The 21163-nt window shown below is 58.6% G+C and overlaps 1 protein-coding gene across 1 annotated transcript; it reads right to left on the bottom strand.

The window, feature by feature from the left end:
* Positions 1-1294: 1294 nt before the first annotated feature.
* Positions 1295-21133, bottom strand: ATG2A (autophagy related 2A). Its single transcript, XM_055313102.1, has 41 exons — positions 20883-21133; positions 18580-18742; positions 18303-18455; positions 18045-18147; positions 17507-17642; positions 17270-17368; positions 16898-16994; positions 16645-16809; positions 16398-16538; positions 15639-15876; positions 15411-15555; positions 15222-15314; positions 14644-14802; positions 14297-14540; positions 13810-13906; positions 13526-13685; positions 12736-12878; positions 12491-12630; positions 12164-12324; positions 11325-11475; positions 11031-11230; positions 10847-10927; positions 10531-10637; positions 10357-10449; positions 9282-9352; positions 8992-9068; positions 8288-8458; positions 8025-8151; positions 7727-7938; positions 6975-7183; positions 6578-6713; positions 5070-5276; positions 4783-4884; positions 4614-4698; positions 4392-4524; positions 4234-4306; positions 3944-4026; positions 3570-3691; positions 3266-3420; positions 2047-2199; positions 1295-1967 (listed from the first exon to the last, which is right to left on the bottom strand). The coding sequence occupies exons 1-41, from the start codon at positions 21051-21053 to the stop codon at positions 1731-1733; spliced, it is 5793 nt and encodes a 1930-aa protein (XP_055169077.1). The 5' UTR covers positions 21054-21133; the 3' UTR covers positions 1295-1730.
* Between the last annotated feature and the right edge of the window lie 30 nt (positions 21134-21163).

Raw genomic sequence — 21163 nt, 5'->3', positions numbered from 1 at the left:
TCTTACCTGGGCACCTGGCTGGCCCTCTGGGCACAAGGAGGAAGCGGGGACGCCCTGGGCCCAGTGCCTTTTGAGCCGTTGGCCCAGCCCCTGGTGGTGGTTAATGATTATCCTGCTGCTTGTCAATACCGATCACAAGTGTGGTTCGAAGGGCATGAAACCCTGGACTGTGCCCAGGCAGGGTGGGGCACTTCTAGGAAGCATAAGGCTGGGCCTCCATATGTTTCCTTCTGGTAGCATCAGACCCCAGCCACCTGCAGTCTGTCTTCTTCCACTCCCCCTCTCTCTGTTTGGCTTATTGCCCCAGGTGACCAACCCTGGGCAGCCAGGACCCCAGGATCCACCGGGAAAACTCTTGCTGTTTATTTGGTGCCCAAAGGGGACAGCAAGGACACAGAGGGGATTGGGGGAGGGGGAAGAGGTCTGCCGATGACCCCAGCAGGTGAGGGTTCTCTAAGTCTTGCCTCTTAACCTGAGCCTGTTTCCCCACAGGCCTACCTGTTTCAGTGCAGTGCTACTGAGGAACAAGATGGGGTGGGGGATGAACAGATTAGTCCCTTGTTCTGAAGGAACAGGTTATGTGTGTGTGTGTGTAATGGGGGGGGGGTGCTTTACAACGGGCATTTCCCTACCCCCTATGTGCAAATGCCTGACCCCTGCTAGCAAGTGCTACCCCCAGCACCCTCCCCATCTAGTACCTTGGCGCTGGGACCCCAGGGCAGAGGCTCTAGTCACCTGAAAAGCCTTCTGCTACAGGTGGCAGGAGCAGCCTCTGGTGGGGGGCAGGCAGCAGGCAGCCTTCCAGGAATGGCCTGGACTGACCCTCCAGATCCCAGGTAGGAATTACCAGGAGGGACCCAAAGCTCAGAAACCAAGGGCACAGCCTCAGACCACATGGTCAGGGTCTGAACCTTCTTGGGGCACTCCACAGCCCAACCCTCTGCTCTGGTCCAGATTCCTCTTAGCTGTCCCCTCACATCTGGCCCCAGGTAAGGCTGGATCCTGGGCTTTGCAGGGACAGAGCCAAGAAACATTGTGGGGGGTGAAGTCAGCTCCAGGCCTCCTCCTCTCCCAGTTCACTCAGCTCCTGCCACAGTAGACTAGGGCCAGGAGCACAGAGCAGAGACAGGGCAGCCAGGGGAAGGAGTACAGGGTGGGCAGGTAGCTGGAGGCCAGCTTGAACCTGCTGGTGGGTGCAGTGACCCCTGGTGGTAACACCAGAGGTGCTGGGCACATGGGTGGGATGTGGTTAAGGTGGAGGCCGGGGCAGCACAGGTACACAGGACAAGGGGGCTGGCGGTGGGCACAGTTTATTCTACACTCCATGCAGACACTGACCCACACGCTCAAGGAGCTTAGAAATACATTGAACCACAGTGTCTGCCCCCCACCTCCCCCAGACACAGAGACACTCGGCTGAGTGGGGTTGGGGTCTGAGGGTCCAAAAGCCTCCGCCTGGGACAAGGCGGCAGTGTGGGCCCAGGTAGCAGTGGAGGCAGTGTCTTTTCTCCCCAGAAGAAAAGTGCAGAGATGGGGCTGAGGCCCTTGGCAGGGAGGCCTCATTCTCACAGCGATTGGCAGGGTAGGCCAGACGGGGTCCTTCCAGGTCCTTCCCCTGAGGGCCCACCCAGCTGTAGGCCAAAGCTCTGGGGAGGCGCACGAGCCATGATGCCACTGGGGCTGGCTGGGCGAGGCGGGCAGCAGTGCCTTGGGTCCTGGGCTCCTGGTGCTCAGTCCTGGCCTTCATCCGAACGCCACTTGAGAGTGTGGTCCTTGTGTGCATCAGGAAGAATCTGGTTTCGCATCCCCCCAAGTAGACTGGACGTGGCCTCCGTGGCCAGAATGAGGGGCTTCACCACGGTTGGGGGCAGCTGGCGGATCACGCCCCCCACAGCGCCTGTAAGCCCCTTCTGCTCATGGCCCCGAGATGCCACATCACAGATGGTCTGAGCAGTGTCCAGGATGCCCTGTGGAAGTCGGAGGTCAGTGCAGGGGTTTGGGTGGGGAGGTGGGTGTGGGACTGGAAGGAGGGCAGGGCCTCATCACCTCTCGAACTGTGTCGTAGGCCTTCACCACACCCTCCCGGAGGTCAGCAGGCTGGTGGCCCTTTCGTAGCCTTCGCACAGAGCGCTTGTCCTGCAGTGAGCGGGGGATGGGCGCTGCTGGGGACAGGATGTCGTACACTGTCTCCGCTGTGGCCTGAGGGGACACAGAGGACACCAAATGAGGACAGCCAGTCTGGGCACACACACCCAGCCCCATGGCCCCCAAGCCAGCCCCAGACAGCCAGCCTGGATGGCGGGGGGCAGGGGGCATCACGCTTCTGCCTCCCCCACAGCTGTATATTATGGTGCTACTCCTGGGGTCCTGGGGAGGCTTCCAGCACCCAGGTCAGGTGGAGTGCATGCCTCCTGAGGGGATTCTCCTAATGTCCTCTGGACCCCAAGCCCTCCTTGTGTGGACCACATGTACACCCTTGTCCCATTTGTGTGGTGCCCCACGTGCAGCGTTCTTGAGACTGTGCCGTCTCCCCACCCGGCACCTGGTCTGGCCTTGCCAGCTCCAGAGGAAGCCCGGGCAGAGTGCTGGGTTCCCCTGGCTACCCCCTCTGAGTCTGATCTACTTTATGACTCTGGCGTCTCTGTTCCTTTTGCCCCCTCACTTCTCACCCAGCTGCCTCACCTAGCTGTGTCTTTGGGGGACTCTCTGGGGCCTGCTTATCCTTAGCCTCCTCTCTAAAGATCTTGCCTCCAGCCTGTAAGGGGGTGGGCTTGCAGATCCCAGAAAGCAGTGAGCTCCCCTTGCATCTGCACGCTCACCCTCCTCTGTCATGCCTGCCCCACGAGGGCCTGCCCATCCTAGCCCTTCTACTAGAGTTCATGAACCACAGCTGCTTACAGGACAACTCCCTGGCCTCCTTGGGGATCTGTCTGGGCCTAGCAAAGTATGGGGCTTAAATGAGTGAGGGCCAGTCTGTGCCTCAGTTTTCTTGTCTGTAAACAGAGCCACAGCCCCCCTTCTCTCCTCTTTAAGAGGTGGCCATGAGCAGTCACCCAGTGGGCTGTAGAGCCTGGAGAGCACTTATCCTCCAAGGAGTTGCTGTGGGCCCCAGGCCAGTCACTGGCGTCTCCTGTCCATGACTGTGTCTCATAAAAGTGAGACCGCAGACCCAGACTGTCCATCCTTAGTAGAGCTTTGAGAACAGATCAGGTGCTGTGGAGCACTCTCCTTGCCCTACTAGGCCTGGAACCAGATGCCCACTCACCTGGATAGCCTGCACCAGCCGGTTGCTGAGTTCCAGGGCAGCTGAAGCCGTGGATGAGCCAAAGGAGGCAGCCCCTCGCTGCAGCCCCCGCATGAGGCGCCCATCCTTTCTGTACTGCTCGATTGGCAGCCAAAGCAGGTCCCGGAACCCTTGGACTGCAGGAACAGGGAGTTCAGAGAAGCCCAAGGCTGTGCTGCCCACATCTACCCTGACTTAGGACCTTCTCCCTATTTCCAGGGCAGCCTCTTGGCTTCCCAAGAGTAAGAGCAATTTCCAGAGCCCCCAGAGCCAGCCAGCCACTCACAGAGCTGGACAACTGAGTGCATGGGGCCCACGCCCCCCAGCAGGCCAGGCAGCTGGTTCTTGCGGATATCCTGCAGCCACTCGTTGAGAGCATAGCCCAGCACCTTGTCCACACCCAGGAGTCTGGGAAGGAGAGGAGGGTACAGGGGCAGAGCCACACATTGAGGGGTCACAGGGCCAGGACCGGAGGCACCCCAACACTGTCCACAGTAGCCTCCCAGCCCAGTGTGAAGGATGTTTGTGCCCACTTTATGGAGTGGAAACTGAGGCACCAGAAGTGTGGCCAAGGCCACACAACTGGTCAGGAATGCAGTAAAGGGAAGACAGGGAACCCTGAAGAGAGGCTAGGAATGCTGGAGGGCATGGAGGGCTCACCCGTGTCGGCAACAAAGCCGCTTCAGCTTCAGCTCCGAGCAGTTAAGCTGGGCTAGGCCGATGAGGAGGCCAGCGAAAGTGCCCTGGGGAAGGAGAAGGTATTTGGGGTTCACAATTTGGGACATGGATTGGCCCAGCCCCGGCACCCAGGAGCCATTGGAGGCCGACTAGCAGCCACTATTGCCTGGACGCAAGCCCTAGCCTCCAAAAGACTAAGCCACACCTGGGCAGAACGGGGCCCCCCAAGAGGGATGGCACATGCAGCAACTCTGTTTGACAGCGCCACTTACCACCTGGTCCATGGTGACATGCTTGCCATGGTAATCCAACCAGATAGGTACTTCAGATGTGAAGCGGAACTCCCTGGAGGGGGAATTGGGAGATGGGGCTTTTGGTCACTGACCCAGCCCCCTGCAGCCTGGGCAAAGACCCCAGTCTTCAGCCCTACCTGAAGTAGATAGGCTGCTGCTCAGCAGAGGAGCTGTGTCTACCGCCTGCGGCTTCCCGGGAGCCAATCATCTCTGTGTCCTCAAGCTGGCCTTCCTGGAGGCTCCTGGGCTGGACCCGGGTTTCAGGGCGAGCTAGGGTGGGGGACATAGATGGAGGATGGGTCCAGGGATGGCTGGGAGGCGGGAGGCCTGGGCCCTCCCTTCCCAGCTCAGCCCCTCACCCTCAGCGGACGTCTCTGCTGAGACCATAGGATTGATGCCAGCCACCAAGCTGGTGAAGAAGTCCTTGAGGAAGAAAAGGGCGTCCTACAGGAGAAGGTGCAGGTCAGGTTCAGAGGCCCAGTGGCAGTGGGGCTCACTGTAGGCTCTGCTTCCACCTGGCCTACTCACCTGGTCCACGTTGAGCCGCAGGGGCATCAGAGAGACACGGAGACAGCACTCGGGCCCACCCAGGTTGGTTGTGGGGGCCACGTGCAGTGCTTTGATGGTGAGCTGGGGGCAGAGGGCAAGCTCTGGGTAGCTGCTGGGCCTCAGCCCTGCCCCACCCTGTGCCCAGCTGGTGTTGCATCTGCATACACTGTTCCCCCAGCTGGGCCTGCCTGAGCCCCAGCATTCTCCCAGCATCCCCAAACCACCTGCTATGTGCACACATGGTGGGCAGTGGGGGCAGCCGGTACCATGTTGGAGTGCGCGCGACGTGGCATCCGCTCGCTCGTGTGTAGGTACAGGAACTTGTTGATTTGGGAGGAGGCGAGCCGGTCTCGGACCTCAAGCTCTTGCACGATGAACACCTGACGGGACAGCGGCCGCTCCTCCAATTCCTGGCCCGGGGCTGCAGGGCCTGTGGCTGGCTCCACTGGGTACACCTCATGCTGGAAGCTCACCTGCGGGTTGGATGGAGGCCTAAGCCAGATAGGCAGGGCCCTGTCTCTCCCAGCCACACCTCAGCCCCCCACCTGGCTGCCTCCCCATGGTTGTCCCATATGCATTTCAAACTCTACTTGGCATACTGAACTCTTGACCTCCCCTGCATCTACTTGCTCCCATTCCCTTCCTGTCACTTAAGAGGCACCATCTGCCTGTCACCAAGCACCAACACTGCCCTCCAGCCTCTCCATCACCAAGGCCATCTGGCTTGGTTCCTCGGCACATTTCTCCAATCCCTCTACACTTGTGTCATCTCCACTGCTGCCACCTGGTCTGAGGGCTGCTGTTCCCTCTTCCCCTGGATGGCCTCCCTGCTTGGGCCCCTCAGGCCCTTTTCCACACACCCAGAGGGATCTTCATAAAGCACATGCCCACCCACCTTGCACCTTGCAAACACCTCCCCCTGGCCTGGTGAGGCCCAGCCTCTCCCTCCAAAGCCCATCCTCCACCTTGCTTCTGACCTGCCAGCCCCACTGGCCTGTCTTCTGCTCCTTAAACAGGCCAAGGCCTTTCTCATCTTCAGAACTTTGCCCTGGCCTCCCCTCTCTCCCACACCCAGTGCTGGCTCCCCTGCCCAGTGGGCTGCAGAGAGCCCCAGTTTTCTTGGCACAACAGCCCTGTGTGCTTGAGGAGAGGACCCACATGGACTCACTCCCAGTCAGCAGCACCTCTGCCTGCAGCAGCACCTCTGCCTGCACCATCTCAGGTCGGCCCAGCAGCCCACCCAACCTGTGGTTCTTCCCTATCCACATTCTCCAGAATCTGACTGCTGTCACTGGCTCTGCAGCTAACAGCCTGCTGACTGCATCTCACTCCAGGAAAATCCAAAACCGTCCCGTGGTCTGCAGGGCTGTATGCGGCCTAGTTCCCAGTGGCCTCGACTGCCCTCCTCCTGCCCCCTTCCTCAGATCTTTGTACCAATGACATCTTTTCAAGACTTTCCTGATCCTCCCCAGCTCACCTTCCCCAAGCATTTATTGCATTCCACACAGCATAGATCTGTGGCTCCCTTCACTACCGCACAAGTGACAGGAAGGCAGGGCTTCTGTCCGCTTTGCTCATTGCTATGTCTAACATCTACAACAGCACCTAGTGTGCAGAACAGCAGCCACTCTGCAAACACTACTTGTAACTTGGTGCATGACTAGGGACCGTGAAGGAAGTTGTCATGGTGAGGTGCTGGCTGGGTGCCAGGGATGGGATAGCCTGCCCTGTCCCCCACCCAGGTGGCTTTCTGCACTCTGAGCCCCCAGCTCACCTTGCTGAGCTGGATCTCCATGAGGACTTGGTGTTGCCTCCCACTGCCCCCCTGTGTACGCCAAGAGTTCTGGGGCCGGTTGGGGCCAGAGCAGCGAGAAGGAGAGCCCTTAGGGCCCATGAAGCTGCCTCTTGCCCTGGAAAGAGGGACAGGGGACAAGGTGACTCGGGGGAACCCCCTTCACCTCAGAGTAGACCCTTCTACCTGAGGCAGGAAACCCTCTCCAGCCTCAGCCGTGGGAGGTGGGTGGGGAAGAGAAAGAACGGAGGCCACTGAGGCAAGGATCCTGCTCAAGGTTATCAGTGGCTGAAGTCAGAGCTGGACCTTGGGCTGTGTCCCATCTCCCAGGTGGGTGGGCCCCCTTGCCATAGCTGCCACCTGCACCCGTCCTACTCACCTGTGGCCAGGGTGGGGCCCAAAGTCTCGGCCCCCATAGAGGTGCCAGACAAGGGAGACCTCACGTAGCACCACACGGCTGCTAGGCACGGGGAAGTGGGCAGGCGCCCGTAGCAGGTCTGTGCTGCCCAGGGGCCGTGAGAAGTACCCATCCTGCACGATGATGGGGCCTGGATGCAGCTGTGTTACCACGGGCTCTCCATCTCGGGGCTGTAGGCAGGAGGCCAAGTGAACACATGTGCACAGATACTTTTCCCAGTCTAGGCCCAATTTCTTCCCCATCCTCACACTTCCCTTCCTGTTTCTTACAAAAGATGAGTCTCCTGCCCGCTCCCTCCCCTGAACTTATATCACAGTGCTCTGTCCAGGGGGGACCAAAGTGCCCCTTGCTCTCGCCAGCCCTATCTCCCTGGGTCTTGCTTGCATGTGACATTCCATTGGCTCCTGGAGGCCAGCAGGTCATCACCCCTGCAGTCAAATAGTTCTCCTCCTGCTCCTGCTAACCACCCTGCTCCTCCCTCTCCTTCCCCTTGATGTCCTTCCCTTTGTCCTGGATGCCATTTTTTCTCTCTTCCTCTGAAAATCAACTTGCTCCTTCAAAGCCCAGAGTCAGAGAGACCCACCCCACCCCCAAACTCTGCCACAGACCCAGGTGCACCTGCTCCTCTAACAGCAGGAGCTCTAGAAGGGGCATAGAAAGGAGCCACCCTCTCCTACCACTCTGTGGCCCTGCCCAGCCTGCCCCCCACACACCGGGATGCCCAGGCCAGGAGCATCAAGGATGCAGAACTCGTCACTGTCCAGAGTGTCTCCATCTCCCTCTTCCTTTCCACCTTCCTTGGCCTCTGAGCAGGACCCCAAGCTGCCAGCAGGGGTCACAGCAGGGGCCAAGTGGGGCTGGGCCCCAGTCCGTTCCCCTGGGAATAGATAGACTGACACGGGCGAGGCCTGAGTGAGAGGGTCACCTGTGGAGAGAGATGTCAGTTTTGGGGGGATGTCTGATTTGGGTGCCTGATTGTGTCCCCTGGCCCCAAAGCACGCCCCACCCCACCTGAAGGCTGGGTCAGTTCCCGCAAGCTGCGCTCAGTGTCCAAGAGGGCGTCAGCCAGGTCCCGCTGGTTGATGAGGGCTGTCTCCACTGGGGGGCAGGAGGGCAGGGAGGCAGGGCTCTCGGAGAGCTGGGCCAGGCAGAGGAGGAGTGATGAATGAGTCACAGGAGGAAGGGGCGCCTCTCCCCCAAAGGCAGGCCCCTGGGGGCTGAGGCAGAGGAGTGGGCCTGGCAGAGTTCTAGCAGCCTGTAGGGCCAGGCCTCACCTGTACTTTCTGGCCGGCGATCTCTGTGGGGCTGGGGGGCCGGGGAGGGGGGTGTAGGTCGCCCTCACTCATTATGTACTGGAGCAGGTTGACCAGCAGGGCGCAGGAGTCTGCACAGCTGTGCACGTGTACCACGTTGTTGGAGCAACGCAGCTCAAACAGCGGCTGGCTCTGGGTGGCAGGGATGGGGCGCAATCAGCTCAGGCTCTATCCATGCCACACACACGTAGGACCTGGCCAGGTCTTCCCCAGGCTGCTCAGCCTGCTGCCCAACAAACCCACTGAATTATGGAGCAAACTGAGTCCAGAGGGTGAAAGGGACTTCGTCCAGAGTCACTCAAGGAAGCAGGAGTGCACTCCCCGTGTGAAAGTGTTCAAGTGCCCAGTCCTTTATTGCTCACCTCAGCCTGGCCAGGTGGAGCCTACTATCTTTATTTTACAAAGGAGGAAGCAGGTCCCACAAAGGCTATCTGACTCCCTAGGCCCTGCTTTCGCCCTCTAGTGGTGGGGTTCATATTATGGGACACCCAGGGTAGGCCGGGCCCTTTCCAGGAGGGCCACTAACCAGAGCCCAGCACAAAGGGCAGGTAGTGACTGTAACCTAAGCCCAGGCCCAGGGAGCAGAAGGGAGGAGAGTGCAAGGGGAAAGGCTCCCTCGGCCCTTGGCTCTGCTCTGGCTCCAGGGGATTCTGGGCAACACTCACCAATTTGCCCTCGGTGCTCCCCTTCCAGGTTTTAATCACAAGCTCCAGAAGGTCAACATCCAAGACACAGACGTAATCTGAGCAGGAAGCAAGAGAAGTTCCAACTGCTTCTTCACACCCAGCCCCTGGCCCACCACCAGAGGGGAGAATCTGGGCTTTATCTGAGTATAGCCCTTGTGTGCGTGCACAAATGTGTGGGTGCAGCTAGGTGAGGACACCTGGCTGCTCTGAGTGTGGCCGGGGGCTGTGTTCCCTCAGAGGGGAGGGAGCCCAGTCCAGGCCCTGCCCACCTCGCTGCAGATCCGGGGTCTCCACCTCACACTTGTCGGACAGGTATAAGGCTGAGTCGTCGAGGATGAACCTGGTGGGGAACAGGGCTGAGAAGGGCCCAGGAGCCGCTGCAGGCTGCAGCTCCATGGGAGCCAGAAGGGTGGGGCTCCTAGAGACAGGCAGAGGGGAAGCCACAAGAGGTCCCGAGCCCACAGGAAACTAGCGCTGGGTCCTCTCTGGCCTTAGTGTTCTTGTCTGTACACTGGGGAGACTGGTCCTATCTCCTGTGCTGCAGGCCCCAAACAGTGCATGCTCGCTTAGGTCAGAAGGCAGGTAGTGCTCTCCAAGTACTTCCCGCTTCTCTACCTCATCCAGGCCTCACAGTGGCCCCAGGAGGCAAGTGTCCTGCTTCCCTGCTACAGCATTCATTGTTCTTTCAAATTAGGTCCTTATTCTAATGGCAACACAACACAAGCTCCTTTAAGACATTTTAAAATAAAAAAGAAATAATCTCTTATCATATTCCCTAATCTCAAATTCTGAGAAAAGCATCATATATATTTTCTTCAACTTTTCTGTGAAGCCACAGACATATATACAAATAAACCCTTATAAATCTTTAAGAAAACAACGCTCCATAGAACTTTGTATCTTAGATTCTTCAGGATGTGTTGCATTGCTGCATTTCCCATATTTTTCAATGTCACTCTTTGACTTGACTTTCATCATTGGGTAAGCCATGTTTACTGACTCAAGTTGTCATTTGGGGGCATTTAGACTGTTTATAAATTTTAAATTATACTACAAAGGCATCGCATTCCACCTGTTTTCCTTGTATCCTTAGAACAGGTACCTCCGTGAGACATCAGGTTAGAGAGCACCAGCGCTTTGAAGGCTCTGATGCAGAGGCACAACTGTCATCCAGGAAGGTGAAAGCAATTCCCATTCCTGAGAGAGGGATCATCACCCAAGTGTACAGAGGGCTCAGAGACCAGCCTGAGAACATACAGCAAGTAGGTGGGACCCTGGGGGAGTAGCAGCTGCAGCTCAGCTTGAGGGGGAATGGAAATTGTGCCAGGTGAGGGTGGTACATACCTGAGTAGGAAGGTGGAGGTGTCCATGATGATGTTGCTGGAGAGGGTGAAGGTCTCAGCGGTGACAAGGACACGCACAGGGAGGTAGAGGGGCCTGAGGGGTACACATGCACTAGGGCAGGCTCCTTACACATGAGAGCCTACCCCTCGCTCTTAGCCCACCTAGCCTGGGTACCTGTAGTCCACGGCGCAGGAGAACAGGTGAGTGTGTAGGACGGTAATGACGGTTGGGGGCAGGTAGCCCAGCACTGGGTCATCGAGCACATCTAAGAACTCCAACAGCTTTGGGGGCCACGACAGGAGGGGCAGTGAGGATCAGGGGCCTCCTCTTTCCTGTAACCCCTGCCTCCACCACAGCATGCCCCCCACCCCCCACTACGCACCCCTTGCTCAGGGGCTTCACTTGGAAGTCAGCTCTGGCCCAGCCCAGGTCCCTCACACTGGCCTCCCCCCAGCTCAGAGACCTGCCTGCCCACACCACTTATGCTCACCTGGGAGTGCCAACTCTGTTCTGGCAGAGCCATGAAGTGGCGCAGGGTGGCTCTGTGGAGCCTCAGTGTCACGAGGAACTCCTGGAGGTGGGGCATAGTCAGCATAGTGGGGCGCAGCCTACCAGGCACCAGGGAGGCAGTTGCCCCAGCCAAGCGGGTAGATCAGAAGCAGACACTGCTGTACCTTGACATTCTTGTGGGGGTCCAGATGGATGCGCACAGCAGTGGATAGCATGTGGGGACCCCGGCCCTGGCCCTTGTGGCCTGAGGCTCCCCGTTCAGTCACCCCTTCCTCTGATGGGTAGATGGTTGGGGCCAGCTGGGCCGGAGGAGCAAAGCTGGGCAGCTCCAGGTGACTGGGCAGCAGGTAGTCATCCATAGCCGCTGGGGAGGCAGCTGGTGAGCCCCCTGCTGAGCTGGCTTATTGTCCCCTCCACCCAGGGCCCATATCCCTCCTTCAAGCCCCCTCCCCTCACACCTCGGTGGTAGAGCTTTGCCTTCTCCACTTCTAGGCAGAAGTAGCCAAGTCCCGGCTGGCCTCGGTACTGGGAGACGCTGAAGATGGTGCCTTGCTCCACATCCAACACTAGTTCCCCGTGTGAAGTCTCTAGCCGCCTTCCAAGCTCATCCTGTGGAAAGAGGATGTGGCGTGGCCTCACCAGAGCACTCAGCAGCCCCCACTCCCTCAGAGGGGTTGTCTCCTGGAGGCCTGGCCTGACTAGGACCAGCTCTAGCTCTATCAGGACTCCACTGAAGGCCTAGGGCAGCACTTGTCTCTCTCTCTCTCTCTCTCTTTTTTTTTTTTAGAGAGGGAGAGGGTGAGGGACAGAAGGAGAGATAGAGAGAGAATCTTTTTTTTGGGGGGAGAGAGAATCTTAAGCAGGCTCCATATGCAGTGTGGAGGCTGATGTGGGGCTTAATCTCACGACCCTGAGATGACCGGAGCTGAAATCAAGAGTCAGACAGACCCTTAACTGGCTGAGCCACCCAGGCACCCCATCACTTGTCTCTTTTGCCAGAAGGGAAGTCATCCCTGCCTTATCTGCCATCCAGCATGAGACAGTGCCCATCTGGATCCCTAGCATTGCGCCTTACACACAACAGGTACTAATGGGGTGTGATGGGATCATTGGAGTGGCATGTGTGGGTCCGTGGGTGGTGGGTGGGTGCTGCCGCCAAACAGACCACTCTCAGTCACACTGGGGCTTCTTTTCCCAGTTTCCCAAATTGGAGCTGTTCATACTGGTCTTGCTCTCCTGCAGTGGTGGGTGGGGGGCACTGCAGTCAGCGGGGCTCACCTCCCCAGGCTGCCCTCACCTTGGTCTCACAGAAGGCTGTGATCCGACCCTTCAGCACTGTTACCAATGTAGAGACGGTACTCTGGGAGCGAGGACTTGGGGACTCAGGGGCAGGGGGCTGGGGAGCGCCTGACGCCCCTACTGAGAAGAAGTGGGCATCTTCCTCATCCGAGTCTGAGTCTGGGGTGAGATGGAAGGAGTGGAAGTGGGAAGGAGACCTGAGAGGGCTGCCCCAGCCCTGCCCAGCACTAGGGGGGGCTGCCCAACCCTGCTCCCTGCTGCCCCAGCCCTGTCCAGCTCTGTGGGGTGGTGGTGCTTGGGACCCCTGCTGGGGCAGCCTTCCTACCCAGCTTGAAGGCTGACTTGCACATCTTGAAGTTGTCGTGCCAGAAGCCTGAGGGGCCTGGGAAGCCAGGGGGGTGAGCAGCGGGGTCAGGGGCGGGAAGCAGGTCCGCAGGCTCCCACATGAGCAGGTCGTTGTTGATCCTAGGACAGATAGACAGCAGCAGTGAGGGTGGCCTGGCCCAGCACAGGCAGATGGACAGCAGCAGTGAGGAGGCCTGCCTTCCCCCTACCCGCCCGAGGCGCCACCTGTTATAGAGGCTCTCATAGACCTCCTTGCTGGGCAGGAAGATGTGGGTGCTGGGCAGGACCACTTCCAGGCTGCAGCGGGACAGGGCCAGAGCCCGGCTCTGGAAGGTCCTCATCTCCTCAGGGTCTCCAGGAATCACCATCTAGACAGGGGAGCAGGGAAAGGCATCTGAGAGATGTCAGGGTCTGCTGCTGGCTCAGGAATCAGACCCTGGTCTACATCCTGACTTCCTATCATCTATTCATTCATAGGAACCTCTCTCTGCTGGGATATATGACAGCCAGCTCATGTGAAGCGCTGATCACGTGCCAAACCTGCTATGAGAGTCTCACATATTTTAACTCCTTTATCCTCATGATAAGCCTCTGATGCAGGTCATTGTATCCACTTTCAAGACAAAGAAACTCATTTGTGTCTAATTCTCTGAGATTAGACCACTTCTAAGAGGATGAAACCACTGAATAGAAGAGCCTGGATTCAAACCCAGACCATTTGCCCCAGAGGCCAGGCCCTTAACTGTCTCTCACTCAAACCTCCTCACCTTCAGAGAAGGTGATGTTCAAATGTACACAGCCAATAGGTGGGGTCCTGATCTTCCCAACCAGGGACCTATGCCTCCTGGGGCTGACCCTCACCAGTGTCCTCACCCCCAAGCCCCATGAGCTGGTGTGCTTTTGATTCTCCATTGGTCTAAGATGATGGAAGAGATGAAACTCTTGCTGGTGCCCCAGGTGGTCCTGTCCTCCTGTCCCACAGCTACCAAGTGGCTCCCCTGGTTCAGGGCCTCACCTCCTCCGTCTCGTACATTGTCCTCTTGGAGGAGAAGGGTGAGGGCTCAGGCTCCCGCAGCTCACATGGACTCTCAGCCGACAGCTCCAGCTCCTCTCCCTTCTCAGGGGCCACTTCCCACTGTGTGCTGCCGAGCTGGGGGTTCAGGGTCACCACTACCCTGCCAGGGCACAGGCCTGTCACTGGCCTACAAGGCCCCCTTAGCCCCTGATCCCACCTCAGTAGCCACTCTCAGTAGCAAAGTGCTCCTCTCCTGTCTTTCCCTTCTAGAGCCCCCCACTTACTGGGGGAGGAAGTATTTGCGCCCAGGGCTCTTGGGATCCAGGGCTTTGGAGACCCGCAGGCAGGGGATGGGTGGCTTCTCTCCATCTTCATAGGTACCTGGGAGGATAAGGAGGAATGGGGTGTTGTCACTGCTGCTTTTCCCCATTTCTTCCCCAGTGTCAGATGGGGTTAGTAGGGGCCTGGAACCTCCCTTGTGGTGACTGTCCTTTTTTTTTTTTTTTTTTTTTTTTGTGGTGACTGTCCTTATCGCTTACAGGCCCGTGCCCTCGCTCACACACACAATCTGTAGCAGTCCAGCGAAAAAGGGTCCACTCTGATCATTCTCAGACAAGCCTGGAGACAGGCAATGCTGGCTCCTCACAGAGCTGTTGAGGGTTGGGCCAGAGTCTGTCCTAACTGCGACTCAGTCCCTTCTGTAACCCTGAGCCCACCTCTCCCAGAGGCCTGGGGCCCTGTCCTGGGTATTGTCCCCTGGGGAGCTCTCACCATGTAGGTCGGAGCAGGAAAGTTCCAGGCGGGTGGGGACAGGGGGACCAGGACCACTGTTCAACTCTGACCGGAACTGGGGCTCACTCAGCTCCAACCGTAGCTGCTCGGTCCGCACAGCCCGGCCTGCCCAGGGGTCCCGCTCTGGCCGCAGATCAGCAATGGGGAAGCGCAGCTGCAGTGTGGCCCGGGGTGCTGACAGCCGCACCACTGTCTGCTGCTCAGCAGCTGGTGCGGCTTCTGTCTGTGAGAGGATGGTGGTCATCAGAGCTGCTGCCAGGGGCCTCACACCGTGGCTGTGAGCTAGAGGGGCCATGCCAGATCCCTGTCCCAGCTGGGTATCTTACCAGGAGGCCGGCAGGTGGCTCAGGAGGGGATATGGTAGCCAGACGCAGCAGGGCAGCAAGCCGGTCCAGGGCCCCCAGCTCCACGTCTGCCTGGAAGTCAGCTAGGTCTAGGGCCAGTTCTGAGTGGCAATGGCAGGCAGCTGGGCGCCGGGCTCGGCTCTGGGGGCGAAGGTGTTCAGGTCAGTGAGGGCTGTGGGGGGCGGGGGGTCAGTGAGGGTAGGATGGGAAGGAGCAAAAACAGAACACATAGTCCTCCGTGGTGGTGGGAAGGGAAATTTGAACAGGGGACCGGGAAATCTTCACCACATTGTCTGAGAAAGAGGACCATGTTAATTTAATAAAAGCCACCTAATATTTGGAAACTGGCAAGGATTTGCCAAGATGAGCCAGGGAAGAGACCACCAGGCCAAGAGGATGCCTTATGTAGGGCCCAGACTGGGAGGTATGCTCTACCTGGAGCATAGGCAAAGGGGGAAGGAGGTAGGAACAGGGAGGTACCAGCAGAGGCCGAGACGTGGGGAGGGGTAAATGTACCACGGGAAACAGCCAAAGGTCAGGCATAGGAGGGGGTGGATTACCCTGGACATCCTGCGTAGAGTCTGTGTATGACACAGGTGGGCACAGGGCCGAGCTGAGGCCTGGGAACCTAGGCTGCTGGGGAAGCTCAGGATCTGGGATGGGATACAGGAGGCAAAAGTCAGGTTGAGCCTCCACACCCACTTGTACCTGCAGGCCTTGCCACATACACACTCGCTCTCAACCCTCACCTCTGTGTACTCAGGCTCTGAGGTACCCCTGGGCCACAGGCACTCCAGCACCTCGAGCTGACCAAAGTGCACTTGTGTGCTGGTAGTCCTCCGGCCCCTGCCTGTCCGCAGCTCCCAGGACAGCTGCACAGCTGTGCCCGTTAGTCTGCAAGGAAGAAGCTGGGCATCAGAGGTTGGGCTTGTGGGGCTGAGGGAGTCTCTCCTTGGGCCCCTGCCTTGGGCTTGTACCGGACATGGCTACAGGGACAGGCCCTCTGGAAGCGCGGTCGGAGATGGTAGAAGTCACGGGAGCCGAAGGGCCCATCCTTGGTGGCATCAAACTCCGAAAAAAAGTGGGTGGTGAGGTCAGGTGGTCCAGAAGATGGGGCAGTCGTCTGAAGCAAAGTCAGGGTCATGCCCCCCAAGGTCATCTTCACCAGCGAGTCAGGGCGCAGGGTGTCCGGGAGGGGCGTGGGGGCCATCTTGCCTGAGAGGACAGAGGTTTCACCAGGGACTTCCCAGAGCTCATGAGTACCCCAGATATTGGGCTGGGGGCTGGGAGAAGCCCTGGCCCAGATGGACTATGTGACTCTGGCATGGGGCGTGGCTGGTCAGGGGTGATGCAGAGCCTCGTTATGCCAGATACTGAGCCTAGGCTCAATTCCACTCTCTCAAGGAGCTGGAAGAATAAGGGGTGATAAAGCACTCAGGCCAGCACTTGACATACATAATCTCGCGATAAACATCGGCCAGAAACATATAGCCTGGCAAGGTCAGATCTTATGCCCTTTTTATGGAAGGAGAAACTGAGTCTCTAAGAATTTAAGCGCGTGGCCCAGGATCACTGACTTTGAAACCTAGCCTCTATCCATCAGGTTCCCCAAGCATCCCAAGGGAACCAAGTCACCACAGTGATCCTCAAAGCATCGATGGAGGCCTCCTGCATGTGCATGCCATCACGTGGGCACTGAGGCCTCTTCCAGCTCTTCTTGCCCTGGGAGCACTCACCAGTTGGGTGTGCATGAGCAGACAGCCGGCGGGGGGCCATGTCACTGTGCACAGAGGATCCTAGGTCTACATCCGAGAGCGAGAGCTCAGAGAGGGCTGAGGCCACACTGCTCGTGAGACCCACCATGGAGAAGAAGAGGTCTGTGGGCCAGGGCAAGGGAGGTCAGGGAAAGCTGTACTTGGCCCCCATGACTCTTGCACCCAGGCTAGCTGCCCAGTCAACTGCCAGGTCTGGCCCCACACCCACCAGTGTTGTCCGGGTTGACAAGAGGATTGGTAAGGGGTTCTGAGCTGAGGGGCTCAGCCACAGCCCCTGCCTGCAGCTGCTGGTTCAGGTCCTGCTCAATCAGCCACAGGTCTTCAGCACCTAGTGGGCGGCTCTTGTTCAGCTTGCCAACCAGGCCCTCTGGGTCTATGGAGGAGGACACTTCTTTGTGTCAGACCAGCTTGGGTGGCCCCTCCCTGGCCATCCCATCCCCTGCAGCACCCAGAGGCCTCACCTGCAAGGCTCATGGCACTGAGCAGTTCTTGAAGCTGCTGGAGCTGCCGAGGGGTCAGGAGCAGATGCAGGGAACCCAGCTGTCCAGCCACCTCCAGCTGGGATAAAAGGGACCAGGGGGCAACAATGTGGCCTTCTGAGAGCCACCACCCACCTGCCCTCACCTCCTCGGGATGCCAGTTCCCAGGCTAAGCTCTGTCACTAACTAGTTGTGTGACCCTGGCCAAAACTTGTCCACTGAGCTTGGTTCTCTATTGCCAAGAAGTCAGTAATCTCCTCCACACAATGATCCTGCTTTGTAGTGGGGATCACCACTGCTGAGGACTTTCTGAAACGGGGCATACTGCCTCCTCCACAGGAGCTGGGGACCCACCTTTGGGCCTGGGAAGGCTTCATTCTGCTTCAATTTCACTGTCAACTCCATATACCCTGAGCAGCTGCCGATCTGCAATGGGGGCTTCGGAGGCTCTTCCTGAAGGCAAGAGGATACAGGAGGGAAAGGGTTGAGAAGATGAGGTCACAGATGGTCAGAAGGGATGGGGTGCAGTGGGGCAGACAGGAGAGAAGACAGGGATTAGGAGAAAGAAACTAGGGATCAGAGTCAGCCCACCTGTGGGGGGAGCTCCTCAAAGTGCAGGCGGACTCCTGCCAGCTGCAGCAGCTTGTGCAGAAAGGCAGGAGGCTGGTGCACATCCACTGGAGGTGCCTGGCTTGGGTCCCGCACTGCCTCATCACAGTACTCCAGTCTGGGGAGTGTAGGATCAGCCCTTACCCCAGCCACCCCAGGCTGGAGCCCCTCTCCCTATTCAGCATTGTGTTTTAGGGGTCTGGGGTCAGAGGGTCTGGCCAGCAGAGCTGCCCCACCATAGCCAGGCCATCATGGACCCCCATGGCCAGCCCTTGCTCTTCAGACCCTCAGTGTGTAACCTGATCCTTGGGGCCGCAACAATTCGGCCCCTGGACTCCATTCCCACAATATGGTCTCTCTACCACCATAGCCACTATCACCCAGGCCCACCCAAGATTTGCCCTGTTACTTCCCAGGAGCCTGAGCAGGGGTAAGGGGCAGGGGCAAGGCCAACACCATTCAGCAGTCCCTCATTCCCCTTCCTCTTCATACTAGCCCACCCCGCCTGGCATGCCCCTACCTCTGTACATGGATTTCTACTGCCACGCCATGCTCCCCATCACCCGACGAGTGCTCTACCCTCACGACAGTGTCCAGGAAGGTCACCTTGATCCTTCGCAGCACTAAGTGGTAGAAAGGGGTCTCAGGCCAGGTGGAACAGCAAGGGGCAGGCAGAGTTTCCCCACTGGGGCAGCAGTGTGGCCATCCTGTCGTCTGGGGCCTGTCTTGTGGGCGACGGAGGTATAGAGAGCAGGGTAGCCATTAGAGGCCCACTTACCTGTCTCAATGGTCTGGGCAAACATTTCCAGTCCCTCCAGGGGCTGTGGTGGCTCAGAGGGCTCAGGCAGCCCGTCCCGAAGGCACTCCTGAGCCAGCTGTAGGCTGGTGGTCATGCATGAGGCCCAGGTCTGCGAGTCGGCAGCCCCTGACCCTATGAGTAGGAAGAGGGTCTCAGGAGAGGCAGGTCTAGTCAGCAACTAGGCAGGCCTAGTCAGTAGGCCTACTCCTACCACTTGCTCCCCAACCCCCCAACCCCAGCCTTGCCCTGCCCTCACCCGGGCCTTGACGAGGTTGCAGGGTGAGCTGGAGGCCCGACACGTGCACGGTGCAGTGGTCGGTGAGCAGCGCAGCCCAGGGCACGGCCACCTCGATAGAGCCCACGAAGCCTTCCACCAGCTCTAAGGGTGATTCTATGGACTCCAGCACTTCGTTCACAGACTGGGAGCAGGGAAGGGACAGATCCGGCTTAGGGAAACTCCAAATGTGGCTGTCTCCTTGGCGGCCGCACTTTTTGGTCTGCTCTGACCTTGGAGAGCTCCCTGGTTCTCCCTGCCCCTCCCCATGCTACCTGAGTGCTACCATTGCTCTAATTGATTCCTACTCTTGGGGTCTACCCAAATGTGTTCCATCCTTAATGCCAGAGAAGGGGGGAGCTGAAGGATGAAAAAGAAGGAGCCAAGCGGAGAGGATGGAAGGTGGCATGACCCAGGCATGGGAACAGCACGTGGCAAGGCCCAGCAGAGTGTGGCAGCACCCATGTTCTCTCTGGGCAAATATGGAGTTCAAGGGGAGTGTACAGGAGAGGCTGGCAGAGGGCTCATCTGAGAGGGGGGACCCCCTCCCACCAACTCCAAACACTTGATATAGCTGTGCCTCTCTGAGGTACCAGGCTGAGAGCCGCAGGTTACAAATGGGGAAAGAGCACCAGCACCATCCAGGAAACTCTTTGAAGGCAGGAGCCCACCTGCCTGCTCTGTGTGATCCCAGGTGCTGCGTGGTATCACCCAGAATAGTTCCCAGTGAATTCTTGTTAGAACCAAGAATAAACAGACACATGGCAGAACCAGAAGGCTTGCAGAGAGCAAGTTGAAAGTCCTTACCCAGAGGTCGCTAGATGGGAACTGAGGCCTAGACAGAAGAAACCAGTTTAATGGTTCAGTGTAACTGTGAGACAGACCTCTCTTCTTACCCCATCCCAGGATCCCCAGGCACTCGGCTTCTTCTGGGGTCTTCTAGACAAGACCTGCAGGGTGAGCAGCTGGGGGAGGGGCTGGCTATGGGGAAAGTACCTGCTTTCCACCAGGGATAACTCCTCCCTGGAGGCCAGCCCGAACGCAGCCTAGCTAGGAGCCATTTCAATCCCCACCAAGAGGGCAGGGCAGGGCAGGGTAGGGCAGGGAGTGTTTCCTGGGACTGGAAGTAGAAAGAGGCAGCCTAGAGGTCTTGGCCATTTCTTTCAGGCCAGCCTCAAAGTCAGAGATCAGAAAAGGCCTCTACTAGGATTCCTAGACAAGAGGCTCTCAGCAAGTGTCCCCACCTCTGGGCTTGGATGTCTCCCCCTATACCCCTATGTTTGGGGTAGTCCTTGGGAAGTCCTGGCCTACCCCTAAAGCTTAGCTCCTCCTGCCCCAGATTGCATTTAGGCCAAGCACCCTGTCTGCCCAGCCAGAAAACTGAGAAGCCCCTGACCCCATGCCCACCCCTGCTGCTCTGGAGTGGGGGGCTGACCCAGTGCCAGCTCGGGGCTGGTGCCTCTAACTGGTGACTCCTTTGCAACTTCCCAGTTTGGCTGAGTTGTGAGTCACTGCCCCTCACTGCCCCCAGCCTCAGGCTTCTGATCCAGACCTTATTCCTCCCAGCTTCCCCAGCATCTCCCTTGGCCTCCTCCCTGCCTGAAGCTAAACCTCTCCAACTTTCCTCAGAGTCTTCCAAGCAGGTAGAGACAGGATTCCCAAGCCCCTCCCCAAACACCACTGGGTCCATCCCACTCTCCCAAAAGCAGGAAGTAGGCAGCTGCAGCAGTCACACGAGGTGTTGATCAACACGGGTGCTGCTGACGCGGTTGTTGACATCCACGTCCGGAGGTGAACCCCACCCACTTGGCCCAGGATCGGAGGGTCAGGAGGTGAGGGCACCTTCCCACAGGTGCTCTCAGCAGGACTCCGGACCCCCTACCAGCCTTGCCCGCCTGGCTAGCTGCAAGGCCCCAACTCTGCCACTGCCCTGGCCTGGTCCTATCAGAGCCCCCAAATCCCTCCACTTCCTCTTCACCTTCTCCTTAGCCCCTGAGGACCACACTTCTCAACTCAGGCCCCAAACTCGATGTGCTTGTTCTGGCATTCTCCACACAAGTGACACCCCCTCCTCAGCCTCGGTTTCTCCTACCGTGAAGCGGAGGCAAGGACCCCCTTCCCACCCAGCTCTGGCTCTGAAGCCAATCAGTCGCCTGGAAAGGGCCTGACTCCCACGGCCTCTCCACACCCTGCGCCTGGTCTCCCCAGCCCGACCCTTGGGCCAGGATCCTCAGGTCTCTGCGCGCCACACGGCCCCCTCCCCGATCTCAGGCCTGGTTCCTCACCCAGATCTCCAGGTGGATATCCCGCAGGGCAACGCTGCCCTTGTACAAATCGAGGCTGAGCTGGTCCAGGCTGAGGTGCTCCTGGAAGAAGTGCCCCAAGTAATGGTGCAGCAAGTAGCGGCATACCCGCTCTTTGACACAATTCGACCATGGCCACAGCCATCGTGACATCTCGGAGACCGCCGGGCCCAGACCGCCTCCGCTCGCCGCCCGCCGGCGATCCCCGTCCGGCTACGCTGTTCAACAGAGCCCCCGGCTGTCCCCGCCGCTTCTCTCAGCGC

Source organism: Nyctereutes procyonoides, unplaced genomic scaffold (genome assembly GCF_905146905.1).
Source record: "Nyctereutes procyonoides isolate TBG_1078 unplaced genomic scaffold, NYPRO_anot_genome, whole genome shotgun sequence".
Lineage (NCBI taxonomy): Eukaryota > Metazoa > Chordata > Mammalia > Carnivora > Canidae > Nyctereutes > Nyctereutes procyonoides.
The sequence above is the reverse complement of the archived record's forward strand: the minus strand, read 5'-3'. Positions and strand labels throughout refer to the sequence as shown.

Coding starts and splice junctions, on each gene's coding strand:
- ATG2A (XM_055313102.1), bottom strand. CDS start 21,053: ATGTCACGATGGCTGTGGCCATGGTCGAATTGTGTCAAAGAGCGGGTA. Junction 18,743..20,882: donor ATATCCACCTGGAGATCTGG/GTGAGGAACCAG, acceptor CCCTGCTCCCAG/TCTGTGAACGAAGTGCTGGA. Junction 7,184..7,726: donor CTCCTGGCCTGGGCATCCCG/GTGTGTGGGGGG, acceptor TCCTGCCTACAG/CCCCGAGATGGAGAGCCCGT.